Below are 13,486 nucleotides of genomic sequence, written 5' to 3'. Positions count from 1 at the left end.
TTATATGATTTCAGTTTAAAAGTCTTTTTCAGAAGTATGTTAAACAAAGAAATCGATTATTTAAATCTAAATGCAAAAAACATCGAGAAACTCTTGCAAAGTTACTTAATGGAGCCTTCAACAATTTTGAAAATTAAACTTTATATGAACCATATTAGTTTTTCTGGAATGCAGAGTTGGAGTGTAAATATCACCGTTAAAACACCAAACTGTTACAACGGTGCAATAGATTGATTGAATTTTAATTCAAACTGACTTTCATCATCAATATTTACAAGAAAAACTTATTTATTTTAGTGTTTAGATTTAGTAACTTCACAATAAAATGTAACAACCTTTTTTGAAATAATAATAATAATAAAAAAAAAAATATCTGGGCAGAGAGTCAACTCAGTATTCGGTTATATCCGGATGTTCAGTTAACTATCTGCTTAAAATCGCTTTTCTAAATTTTACAAATAAATAGTGAAATACTTGAGCTTGATTACAAATAAAGTTTTTATTTAAAGTTGTTGATGGGTGGTTTTACCTGTTTACTCAGTTATTGTTATCGGTTGATAGAATCTTATTGTTGCATTTTGAGCATAAATAGAACATACTTTGAATAATCACTCTGAGGTTACATGCTCATACATAGGTTTTGTTTGTATTTTTGTATTATCTTTGCTGGTCTGTAGTTTGAAATCGCGAGTGATAATATGAAACGTGATTATCATAAAGAAGATTGGATTATAAGAAAAATGGGATTATCTTTCTTTCAAGTGTAATACTAAAAGATATGCGGTAATAAAATTCTGAAAACATGGAACAAAAATTTCACTCGAGGTAAACAGTTAAATCTAAATTAAAGTTAAATCTTAGAAAATGCTTAAAAAATCCGTTTTTGATAACTATTTATGAGCCTTTAAACAAAGTTATTCTTATTTGAACGAAAAATTATTTTTTTGAACTATTAGTAAATTGTAATTTACAAGTGAATTTAATGCTGAATGGTAAAAAAAACATTTGCAACTTCGGAGATGAAATAGACCAAATTACAGTGCAAGTCATTGACCCTTTTAATCGATCTTTGTTTAACTTCCCCTTAAAGACTTCCGTTGTAAATAATTCATTTAACTAAATGCATTTCGTGTATATTTTAATGCTGTAAAAGAAAGTTTCGCGCATTTCGCATGGAAGAAAATGGAAGGAGAAAATTTCCAGTGAATTGAAGAATCGCTTTTTTTTGTCAAAATAATCTTGTTGCGAATTTCCAGTGAATTGAAGAATCGCTTTTTTTTGTGTCAAAATGATCTTGTTGCGAATTTCCAGTGAATTGAAGAACCGCTTTTTTTTTTGTCAAAATGATCTTGTTGCGAATTTTTTCCTTCTATAAATGCAGTGTAAAATATGTTAAGTTAATTTTTGTTAGCAAAGTCACTTGTAAATATATGCCTGGTGAAATAAATGGTGACATAAGATTGACATTTGACTAAATTTCTTAGATATAGAAAAAAATAGACACTACAATGTTTCAATGAAAAAAGAAGTTTATTGCTCCGGCAATAAGAAACTGTTTAACTTATTAATTAGCGAGAGAAAAACTAAAACTGTCAATTATCAATAAAGACTTGAATGCAACTAAAATAAAGACTTGAATGCAACAAAATAAAGACTTGAATGCAACTAAAATAAAGACTTGAATTCAACTAAATTAAAGACTTGAATGCAACTAAAATAAAGACTTGAATGCAACTCTTGTTAACACTTTGAAGATCATTAAAAATCAAACTTTTTAGCATTAAAGAAAAAGTTTTCAATGGAAAGAAAATATATGATTTATTTTTAGTTAAAATCATTTACAAATCAATATCTGTGATTTAAATATTATATTTATCAGGGCTGTGGAGATGGAAGCAGTCACCAGTAATTAGTTGAGTAAGAGTTATTAAAATTGTTGTTTTCTGGACGTATTTAATGCCTCTGACTCCAGGAGCTATGAAATTGCTTCCAACTCCTCTGTCCTGATATTTATATTCATATATATATGTATGTGTGTGTCTATATATCATATATATATGTATGTATGTATATATATATATATATATATATATATATATATATATATATATATATATATATATATATATATATACACACACACATATATATAAATAGATACATATATATAAATAAATGTGTGTATGGTAAACAAACTTAAGACAAAATTATATAAGATCAAATTCTCAAAAATATATTAAAACTCATTTTCAATGTAATTATTTCTCACAAATTCATTTTCATTACTTTTTTCTAACATCCCATAATGAATTTTTTCCATACAAATTCTAGTTTTTGCAGGGTGAATTGCAATAGAATATGCTTCAAAACTGCATGTGTCTGCAAAGAATTGAAATCCTTCATTATGCATAGGAAATGCTCCAGCATTTTTTACAAGTATACCAATATAAGCATCATCAATCTTTAGAGGTGCAGGTTGGAAGTAGGGGATTGTTTTTTCAATTAAATCATTTGACAAAACAACAGCTCCACCTGCACAATAATCAGGATAGCAATTTGATGCATATTCATTAAGTTCAACTTTATATTTACCAAATCTGGAAACACGTGGTTGTTGGTGTTGATAACCCAGATAAAGTTTTTTTTTAGGAGTTTCATCATTATTAAGTAACTCAAATAAACGAGATAAATTTACATAAACATCATCATCAGATTTCAGTAAGTAGTTATAGGAGCAATATTTATGTGCCCATTCAAAAGCCGCCTCTACTTTATGAGAAAGCTGATAAAAATCTTCAAAAAAATCACATAATATTAAGTCACCATGTTTAGCTGATTCCTTTTGCATGGCAAGCATTGTTTCTTTATCTGGAGATTTAGAGAGTATAAAAAAAGTACGAAAATTATTATTAGAATGCCCATTTAAACGTTTTCCCCAAGTTCTGCGAATTGTTTCTCGTCTTTCAAAGTTTGAAATATTGCTGGTCACCAAAACAAGGAGTTTTAAATGCTCTTGACTGCAGCTAAAGTTTGACAATAATTTAGTAATATGTTTTTTACCAGAAAGATGATTTACATTTTCTGTTAGATAAACTTTTTCATAGTCAAGAACACAAATAAACCTCATAGGAACTGTAAGGAGTCGAATGAGAATGATTAAAACAAGCAGTAAGAAAACTGTTACCCAATAACGTTTTCTGACACCACACCATTTTGATCGTAACATTCTACATTTAACTTATTTGCTAACATTAAAATTTAATCCTAAACTATAATATAAAATTTAAAAACAGCTTCAACAAATGTATGTATGTATGTATGTATGTATGTATGTATGTATGTATGTATGTATGTATGTATGTATGTATGTATGTATGTATGTATGTATGTATGTATGTATGTATGTATGTATGTATGTATGTATGTATGTATGTATGTATGTATGTATGTATGTATGTATGTATGTATGTATGTATGTATGTATAGATTGCGTTTATATTTGTGTATAAAAACTATTAAATTTATAGATTGTTTTGGCACTGGTCTTCCTTACGTTGTAGTCGATATAGTACTTTGAATAATAAAAGAGGTAAAACTGAAAAAAGTCAGGATAATTCTAATAAAAGAATAAATTTTTCACAGCAGGTTTAATTGCAAGTGGCTGATAAAAGCCAACATTTAGTAACACTAACCGAAGCTTTTGTTTCGGTTGATTACGTTTTGTCGATTATGATTCCTCAAAATTTTGAACGACAAACAATGAAGTGATGTTAAAGAAGCTTAAAATAAAACGACGACGGTTTTATACGCGTTTGTTAACTTTAATAAAAGAATTGAATTAAAAAGAAGCATCAAACGGAGCGTTTAAAAGGCCAAACAATATAATATCGAAATTTTACATACCTGTTGTACGGTTTTCGACAACAAGAATTATTTTGTGATTGATATTTGCTGCATTTTAATTTTTTTTTTTTTGTTTTATTTTTTTTTTTCAATATAAAACCCAACTTAAAAAGCAAGAGTATCTCAACTCTCCTCCTCCATGAAAATACGATACAAATTAAAATGTTTTATAGTATAAAGCATTTTAAATTTGTAAAACTTTAGTACAAAGTATAGAATAGTGCCTTCGAGAGTGAGGTCCAGTCCAACTTAATAAGGTGACCCGAGCTGAGCGTGTGGCCAAGGACAAATCCTCGCAAGACTCCAAACTCGACGTCTATGTGCGTGTCTGCATGTGCCTGCAAGTGTTAACACAATCTACGGTGGTGTGACCTAACAAGTCCTATGCTTTAAGAAAGTCCTAATTTAATTACAAATTTCGTATATATAAGATAAACATTTAGAGAAAAGAATTTAGTTATTTTAACTAACTCAATGATATATGTTAACTAGATGTCTAACTTCACAAAAATTCCGTAAGAAAATGTGAAGCAAGTTTTTAAAGTTTTTAATGCCTGTAGCCGTTTTATTTAAACTGACAATAATTCATTTTTGTTTTGATTTGATTTATCATTGTGTCCCTTAAGGGTGGTATGTGCGTATCTGCGATTTACGGCACCGATTTTAAAGTTAAAATCTGTGACCATTTTTTCACCGCGTGCTCGAGGTAGGTGTCGTAAGGATGGATTTTTCTTGTCTTTTTTTTAGAACTTTATATTAACTTAGATAATATTTTAAAAGTAGACTTGTAAGTTTATTGCAATTTGTTTTTTTTTTGCAGTTACTAACGTTTTTAGTGATTTCATTGCTATTGAAAACTTCATTCCTGTTCTGGAAGTGAATTGACATTGAAGGGATGATGGGTTTTTTTTCTAACTTTTGAATCAATTTTATATATCTATTTTCTATGCACCTGCCAAATGTTATTAAAAAATAATGACACGCTCATATTCTATTTTTGCACGCAGTAAAGGTACCAAATATTCTTCTGTTGGAAAGGTTGGGGGGGGGGGAGATTCAAGATTATGAACATTTTGTATATTTGACTTTTTTATTCATTAAAAAATTGTTTTTTTAGAAAAATGAAACTTTATTTAAAATATTTTTTTGAAGTATTCAAAACATGATTTACACACAAAAACACAATAAAAACCATATTCTGTTATTAGTTGAATAAAAAAAAAAATCGAGCCAAAGTAATGCGTTAAAAACTAAACATTGAAGTTCTATTATAAAACCACCGTAAGCCGAACGCTAATTTTTTAAGTTGGTTGCAGTTTTCTTAAGCATTCCTTATAATGAATTTTTGTCACTTAAATGGGCATAATTGTTATTAGAATCATTAGTTTTTTATGAAATTTTCACCATCGTTATACTGATTGAAAGCTCTTTACAATGATGTAAAAAAATTAAATAGCTGAATAGTTTAAAAATTTTGCACACATACCTACTTAAGGCTGGCAAAACAAACCTGGGCTGGCAAAAAATTTGCTTCGCTGCGGAAGCGCGAGTTAGATATCTAATTAATATATATCATTGAACTAACTAGATATCTAGTTAAAATAACTAAGTTATTTTCCCCAGATGTTTATTTCATAAATACGAAATATGTCACTTATTAAATTAGGACTTTCTTAAAGCATAGGACTTTTTTAGGTCACACCGCGGTAATTTCTTTTTTCTTTTTTTTTTTGTAAAGCTTTGCAAAACAGTTGATCTATAGAGAGAATTTACACACACCAAATTTTTTATTTCAAATTTTCGAAAAAAACTCTGAAAACAATCGTGCAACTAAGATTTTTTTATTTTTTTTTTCATTTAAACCAATTCGAATTAATTGATTACTATAAAGTTAGTTTTCCTAAATTCTGCTTTACAAAATTAATTGCTTTTTTTTCACATATTTTCATTTATTTGTTTTTAACAATTCTAATTACCGCATTTACTTGTTAGTACTTGTTAAAACAAACTATTGATCCACTTACAGAGAATTGTTTCTTCTGAATTTCAATGTTTAAATATAACTCACTGTCGCTTTTCGTAACTTTTTATATGAATTATATAAATTTCAAATTATATAAAAATCCATTTGTTAAATTATGGTTGCGACAAGGGCATCATCTGGCAAGTGATAGACGTGTAAAACAAGCAACCCCCATTACACCTTGCGAAAACCAAATTTTAATACGGAACTTATTAAAGTTGGCTACAGGGGTAAGTTGACACACTGGGTCTAACTTTGGAATTTTACACCAGAAATTTCCAAAATTCACGTGGAACCTTCCCACTTAACTAATTCATCTTTCAGTGTTGTATCAAGGCTCCAATCGCATGCTCATAGAAGTTATGGCGATTTTTGTGTTTTTTTACTAATTTTGTAATTTTTTCAATTTTAAAAAGCAGTAGCATTAGTTACAAGTAAACTCAAACAGATTCTGGTGTTGTATAGTTTACTCTAACCATTCACATTTTGTGTTTCTTAATATTTCGCGTTTTTGGGGATTTATAAGCCTTTTTGTGAGCAAAACGCTTTTGGGGTTAGTTAGCACAATGATCGCGGGGCTAGTTGGCAACATGTGCCAATTTACAACTTTTCACATTAGCCGTAAATTCACTTAAGTTATATAACACTACAGATCTACAGACATGCGAAATTATAAAAAAAAAGTAGACAGGCCTGTAAATTCTAAAAATGTTACAAAAAATGCTGTTGATGCTATTTTTACAGAGGGAAAGTCTATTCGATCGATTTAAGGGCAATAAAAGTTAATTTCAAAAAATATTGTTTGATAAAAATCATCAAGACTTTTCATTTAAAAGATGCGCTTGAAATATATGCTTAATGTTGCTAAACTTGTCTCTTTTTATATGGTGTGCCAACTTACCCTGAGAGTATAGGCAACTTACCCCGGGCTGGGGTAAGTTGGTACATATTTTTTTCTTTTTTGAAGGCCTTTTTTGGCAACCAATTATTATTATTTTTTTTATTTGTTTGATACTTGAACATGCTTGCCAAATTCATATTCTTTTGAACTGGAAAATGATATCCTCAAAAAATTTCACCCAGAAATGCACAGAGCTCAAAAACTAAAGCTGTAGCCAACTAGCCCCGGTCTCCCTTACTCTTAAAGATTCGTAAAACATTGCTGAATTCAGTTTTGAATATTTATTCTCATTTACTTTGGATGTTTACTTATCCTTTGAATATCTGCCAATGGTTATTCAAGAAATGAAGGGAAAAGTTTTTTTTTTTTCTTTTACAAAAAATGGTGCATGTTAATAGACTAAAGAGGCCAAGAATACTCTTAATTTCGTAACTATTATTAGAGTATTGCCAAACCATACATTCAAAAATAAATCAATCTTTCTCAACAACGTCAATAAATGGGTCAGCATTTTAGCATGAATGACTCTAAATTAACTCTTTAAGGATGTCCTTGGTCTTACAATATCAAGGACATTCTCGAAGGATATTCAGCAAATTTATGAGTTACTAACACTCTTCGATTTCCTGTTAAAAGTACTTAGGCTAACTTGTTTTCCCTAGGAACTGTCCAGAATCTGTTAGCTAGTTACCGATATTGTGACAGTAAGTCCAATCATTTAATATTGCATTTATCTATGGGCTTTGTTTATCATTTGTTTTGTAAACTGATTACTCCGTCACACCCAAAGGTAGTTGAAAAAAATTGTTACGAAAGGCTCCATAAAAACTCTTAAGCGGGAGAAATTCTGACACCTTCATGATCTCAAACTGTAAAAACTGAGACTACTTCCCGTCCGTAGAGGTAAAATTAGTTTTAATTCTTTATCATTCTTAAAAAAATAGGTTATGATAGCACTCCATATTTTTGCATTTTTACAATGTTATAAATATTCTTTATTCAAGACTGGCATAAAGAAACATGGTAACAGTTTAACAAAAATTACAAAAAGTTAGGTGCCAAATCTTGTTTTCTCAACATCTTTTTTTCTAAAACACAAAATATTTCTTCCATTATTACAACTCTTATTAAATAATTGGCTATAAAATAAACTACAAACTCAGAAGAAACAATCGATTAAAAATTGCATTATTGATAGCTTAATCAACGATGCTTCATCTACGGTTGAGTACAACAGTTTTTAAATAGCAAGTTATCGAGGAGTGAAACGATCATTTTTCTTATTAAAGTATAAGCTTAAAATTTTCTTATCACGATTTAAGATGATTTTTCTCTTTAAAGATTATTTAAAGATTTTTAATTATTTTCTTTGGTGACGCAAATTTTTCAAGGACTGAATGTGTGTGAATGCCAAAACAAAATATCTTTCGCTGCACTGCCTGTCTTCTCTAAAAATGAAGTTTCAGTATAGTAAATCTTCGTTACCATCCCATTAAGAGTGCTTTATATGGTGAAACCGAAATGAACTCAAACTGCTTCGAGTAAAGCCAATCACATTGCAGATCTTAAAACAGCTCTTCTTCTTTTCGCCTAAATATATTTGATTTTAAACTTTTAAAGATTAGTTCTTGCAGTTTGAACGCTTTCTACTTTTTAAAAAGTTTCGCGGTTTTAAAATAAATGATTAAATTGTTAAAGGTTTTCAGGTGATCAATCGAATAAAATGGAAACATGAGAACATTTAGACTCGAATGCAAGAATCGAATTGAAACTTCAAGATTGATATTGACCCATCTTGAAATAGAGTTTCAAATTTGAAGTCTGACTTGATATTTCAAATTCTATTCTTGCATTCGGGGCTTAAACTTTATTAAAGCAAAGAGAAGCTATGAGATCGAGAAAACCAACAACTAAGCAACCAAGACAACTAACAGCAATCAAATATCAAGCCATTTACGCTTCGTCACTCTCGGTGCTTAATTCTCCTTCAATTAACGAAATGCTTTTTTCCAAAGCCAAAAAAGTTTTCTGAAACCGAGACATAGTGTCATAATCTTGAGCACGTGACAACACAACACCACGGAAGAAGTGGAATTCAATTTTCTTATGGTTGTTGGGAGTTTTAAAGCGGGACTTATCAACTTCTTTTAACTTTCTGCGAATATCACAAAGAATCGAAATGTCATTGATACGAGGACACGCGATTTCAATTAAATACAGGACTTCATTTATAAAACTCAGTTCATAGCTACTTATATCCTTACTAAGCTCAACCACTGCATCAATAATTTGCTGATTTAATTGCCTCTCTTTGACAAAAAGGGTCAACAAACACACCATCCTCGGCTCAATTGGTTTTAATATTTTTTCCAAAACAACCGCTAATATTATTCCACTCCACGGACTACGAAAAAACAAATTTTTCTCACTAAATTTTATTTGTAACTGTTCAATACAATCGATAGCTAACTCTCTTACGATTACGTCCTGATGGTAAACAAAATTCTGTAATCCAATGCACACGAGATGTAAATCTTGCGGAGTCATTGTAACGTTTATTAAGTCACTATTATTTTTAGTAATTAGTTGAACAAGTTTTGAACGGCAGTTTGTTTTAAGAAACTCTCTCCAAAAATTTAGCAAGGAAGCTTGAATAGTTGTTAATTGATGACACATTAATCCTTCAATGAAAACACATTTAAGAACTCGCAAACGTTTAGGGGATGCTGCGAGCTTTTCAACACTATCAATTAACTTTGATAATATAAGTATACTAACAGCATTAACCTCTTCTACAAGAGCGCTACTTTTTGACATGCATAACAAATCAAATTTTGTGAACACGTTTGATTCGAATTCCTCTAGAACACTGATATTTTTCAATAATAAGAAGATAACTCTGGAGTCAAAAAATTCAGAAGCTTTTGTCAAAACAATACTGATAAAATTCAATACTTGTAACTGCAATCTTGGAGAAAGATTATCACTAGCATACTTCAAAGATCGGCAAAAAAGTTTCAAATTTTCTTCTGATATTAAACAACTCTTGTCATTTGCTTCAACAAAATTCAAGCACTTAAATACAACAGAGATATTATAGTAAGACAAGGAGCTTTCATTAATTAACAGAATCATTCGTATTGAGCATTTCAATTTGCTTAACTCATCTTCTTTTAAACACTTTGATAGTTCAAAAAACAAAAACAAACTGTGCTCAATAATGCTTAATTCTTTACAATCTGATAAAACATTCAGCAGCACATCAACAAATGTTGTTTGCTGATTAGCATGCTGAACTTGCAATAGTAGACTATCAATTGTTTCTACCTTATCAGAAATTTTCTGCAAATAGATTCTTGTAATCTTTTGCTTTACTGCATCAACATCTAACTTTAAACTCCATATTAACAACGGTAGACAAGTAAAAAAGATATTAGTAACATCAACATGAATTAAACACAAGTCAATCATATTTTTTTGTGCTTGAGCAAAGTGTTGGTTTGTTGTTGGAATAGACAATTCATTCACTTGACACCATAAGTAAATAAGAAACCGCTTTCCGAGGATTGGCAATGTGTCTAACAAAGACTTGGAAGATGCCAATCCTTGCAGATAAGGATGCAGAACTAAAATACTGGTAAAGCATTGTCCAGCTGCATGGCTGTATGTTAACAATGCTAAGATACTAATTCTTGCATTTGTAACAAACTCTAAATCTTTTCTAAAAGAATTAGAACAATGTTTATTAAGTAAAAACTTCCAATCACTAAATGCAATATCAAATGTAACAAAACATTTAAACAAGTTCTCTTTTAATTCATTTTCTAAATTATCTTTCTCAACTGATAGACATAAATAAAAAAGCAGTTTTGCTGTGGTAATATCAAACTGTGTAGAAGATTTTCTAGAAACTACTTTAAACTCATGAACATTTCGAAGAAAAGCTGCTTGTGCTAGTTTTCGAGCCAACTCTTCACCTTTCTGTTGATCTAACTCTAAAACTACTAATAACATTTCATAGAATATAGATTCAAAATCAAAACTCTTTAATGGTAGGAACTTTGAAATAGCTTCTGGTATGCAGTTTTTATCTACATAAAAGTAAATTAAATCAACAAATGATTCATCTTTTGAGTTATCTACCAATGATTTCACTTTTACTTGTATCTTTCTAGCAAGAAGCATAACTACTTTATAAGCATTACAGACAAACTGTATATGACTTTTGCTGGCATGAAGGATTAAAAAATCTGTCTCAATAAAAAGAAAGATAATCTCAATCAGTTTAAAAGATTGTTCTAAAGCTAGAAGACCAAATGATTCAGACTTAAGCATATACAACTGAAAGCAAGACACTGCTAAAAACCTAATATTTTCATTGTTTTTCATGAGTGAAACTTTTAAAAGATCAAAAACATCAGAAATTTGATTCTCTGTTATACTTAATAGTTCAGAAGAAGTAATTTTATTTAACATCAAATAAAATAACATCACACCATTGTAAAAAATTTCATGTAGTGGATGATCCTGTAACCGTTTTATAGCACTAACAACTGGTGCAAAACCATACAAAAGGTGACCCATTGTAGAAAACTTTTCTACTTCAATTAGTTGTTGCAGGGCACATAAGGTTTCTGATAAAACTTGCTGTTTAGTTGAAGATAGCAACTCAAGAAGGAATTCAGTTAAGCCTTTTTCAAGCATTATATTTCTAATAGAACTATTTGTGTCATATCTACAAACTGATATTACACATTGAATAGCATTTATTTGAATGTTGTCATCAGGTGACAGAAGCATCTTTTTAATTGCTTCAACAACAGATTGCCTTGCTGATGTGTATTTTGAACATTCATGTGTTTTTAATGAGATTGATAAGTACTTACTTTCAGATAAAAAACGTACACATTGTACAACCACTACTGAATTTAAATCATTCATACAGTCAATTAAAGTAAGAAGTAAGTCTTTAACTAGTGTTTGAGGTAACTCTTTGAGTTGATCTTCAGTAGAGTGTTTTAAAATTAGACTTATGAGATGCCAAATGCTGTCTCGCTTGTAACTGATCGCAAACTTTATTAGACTTTTGACATGCAAAGCCTGTTCATTGAATAAAACATAAATAACTGTTGGGAAAAGCTCTATAATTTGACAAAATAAACCAATTAGATATTCACTATGACTACCATTAACCAATAACATTGATTTAGATACTAAGAGATTGCTAACAATATTATTTGCATAATCTAGATTTGACTTCCTTACAAAAACAAGACAGCATTCACTAAGTAACTTGCAAAATTCATCATCATTAATTACTTCCAGCATCTGAATGAGCAGACTGGTAACATGCAGTACTACCTCCTGATTATTAGATAAAACTTTCCATATATTTTTATTTTGAATAATGGCTGTTAGGAAGTGACTAGCTACTTTCTTTTTGCGAATTATAAGTAACTTTGGATCTTCTAAGTTTTCAATAGCACATGCAAAACAGAAGAATTGAGCATCACAAGGTATCAGCCAAATATCATCATGAGTGTTATGCTTGGTGGATGTATACAGAACTTGATCAGCTGTTTGAGATAAGAACACTGAATTATTCATCTAAAAATCAATTTTGTAAAAGTGAAGCTGAATTTTAACATTATAATTGGCATCATTAAAAAAATTATACTATGTATGTATGTATGTATGTATGTATGTATGTATGTATGTATGTATGTATGTATGTATGTATGTATGTATGTATGTATGTATGTATGTATGTTAAATGCTTCCTAAAAAAAGGTTCTTCTTTTGTCCATGACCTTGTCCTTTCATATTAAATTCAGCCTTTTCTGAATCTTTTTCCTGAAAAGATAAAGAACTTGAACCTGACAGAAGGTCAATAAACATAACTTATAACAAAGATAATAAAAATTTGTAGATGAAAAGATAGTGGTACAACAAAAGTTCATTTCATAAGCCTTAAATTTATGCTAGAAACATTCTATAAAATTTCCAGAATGAAAAAAAAAAAAAAAAAAAAAAAAAAAGAAAGAAAAAGTTTAAAAAATGACACTCTTTTCAAGCAGAAAAAAAATTTTAGATTGGTTACTTTTATTACATTTTTACAAACCTTTTTTTTTGCATTAACAACTAACATTACAAAGGTTTTTTATGGAAACCCTCTAAAGAACTGGGGTGAAAAAAGAAATAATTTTAATGCCATATTGCAAACAAGAGCATGAAAACTTTGAATCAATCGTTTAATAATAAAATCTAGAAATACACTCCAAGATACTACTTCAATTTAATTTATTGAAAATATATTGAATCTTAAATTAGCTTTCTTTTGAGATTCATCAAAGTTATCATGAACCAAGGCCTGGTTATTCTATAAGGTCAATTTTTTGATGGAACTTTTATCCTACTAATCATTGTTTAGCATTTGATCTTTTGAATTCATGTTAATAAAATCTATATTGCTAAGCTTTAGGAAAAAACACAAATCTCATCACATTGAGCTAATTAGATATTTTCAATAACCTGTTTGGATAATGAGCAGGTTTTATGAATTTATATGGATTCCCTAATTTGAATATGGAGTTTTTTGAATTTTGCATCATTTAACTATATTTTTGACATTTCTCGTTCCATTACACAAAAGCAATATG

At 29.5% G+C, this 13,486-nt stretch overlaps 2 protein-coding genes across 3 annotated transcripts; both read right to left on the bottom strand.

Annotated features, from left to right (window-relative positions):
- Nucleotides 1-1,801: 1,801 nt before the first annotated feature.
- LOC145180260 (beta-1,3-galactosyltransferase 5-like) lies at nucleotides 1,802-3,528 on the bottom strand. Its single transcript, XM_080055119.2, has one exon. The coding sequence runs from the start codon at nucleotides 3,224-3,226 to the stop codon at nucleotides 2,237-2,239; it is 990 nt and encodes a 329-aa protein (XP_079911245.2). The 5' UTR covers nucleotides 3,227-3,528; the 3' UTR covers nucleotides 1,802-2,236.
- A 4,353-nt stretch (nucleotides 3,529-7,881) lies between these two features.
- Nucleotides 7,882-13,479, bottom strand: LOC145180212 (uncharacterized). Of its 2 annotated transcripts, XM_090082542.1 has the most exons (2): nucleotides 12,125-12,260; nucleotides 7,882-11,927 (listed from the first exon to the last, which is right to left on the bottom strand). In XM_090082542.1, exons 1-2 carry the CDS (start codon nucleotides 12,137-12,139, stop codon nucleotides 8,781-8,783), a joined length of 3,162 nt encoding a protein of 1,053 aa, XP_089938668.1. In that variant the 5' UTR covers nucleotides 12,140-12,260; the 3' UTR covers nucleotides 7,882-8,780. The 2 variants fall into 2 exon arrangements, with proteins under 2 accessions (XP_089938668.1, XP_089938667.1); XM_090082541.1 differs by having other exon boundaries at nucleotides 7,882-13,479.
- Between the last annotated feature and the right edge of the window lie 7 nt (nucleotides 13,480-13,486).

This window comes from Hydra viridissima, unplaced genomic scaffold (genome assembly GCF_058129835.1).
Source record: "Hydra viridissima isolate aposymbiotic clone 2 unplaced genomic scaffold, HvirCarnegie_v1 scaffold_3, whole genome shotgun sequence".
NCBI classification, from domain to species: Eukaryota; Metazoa; Cnidaria; class Hydrozoa; order Anthoathecata; family Hydridae; genus Hydra; species Hydra viridissima.
This window is presented reverse-complemented; position numbering and strand designations above follow the sequence as displayed.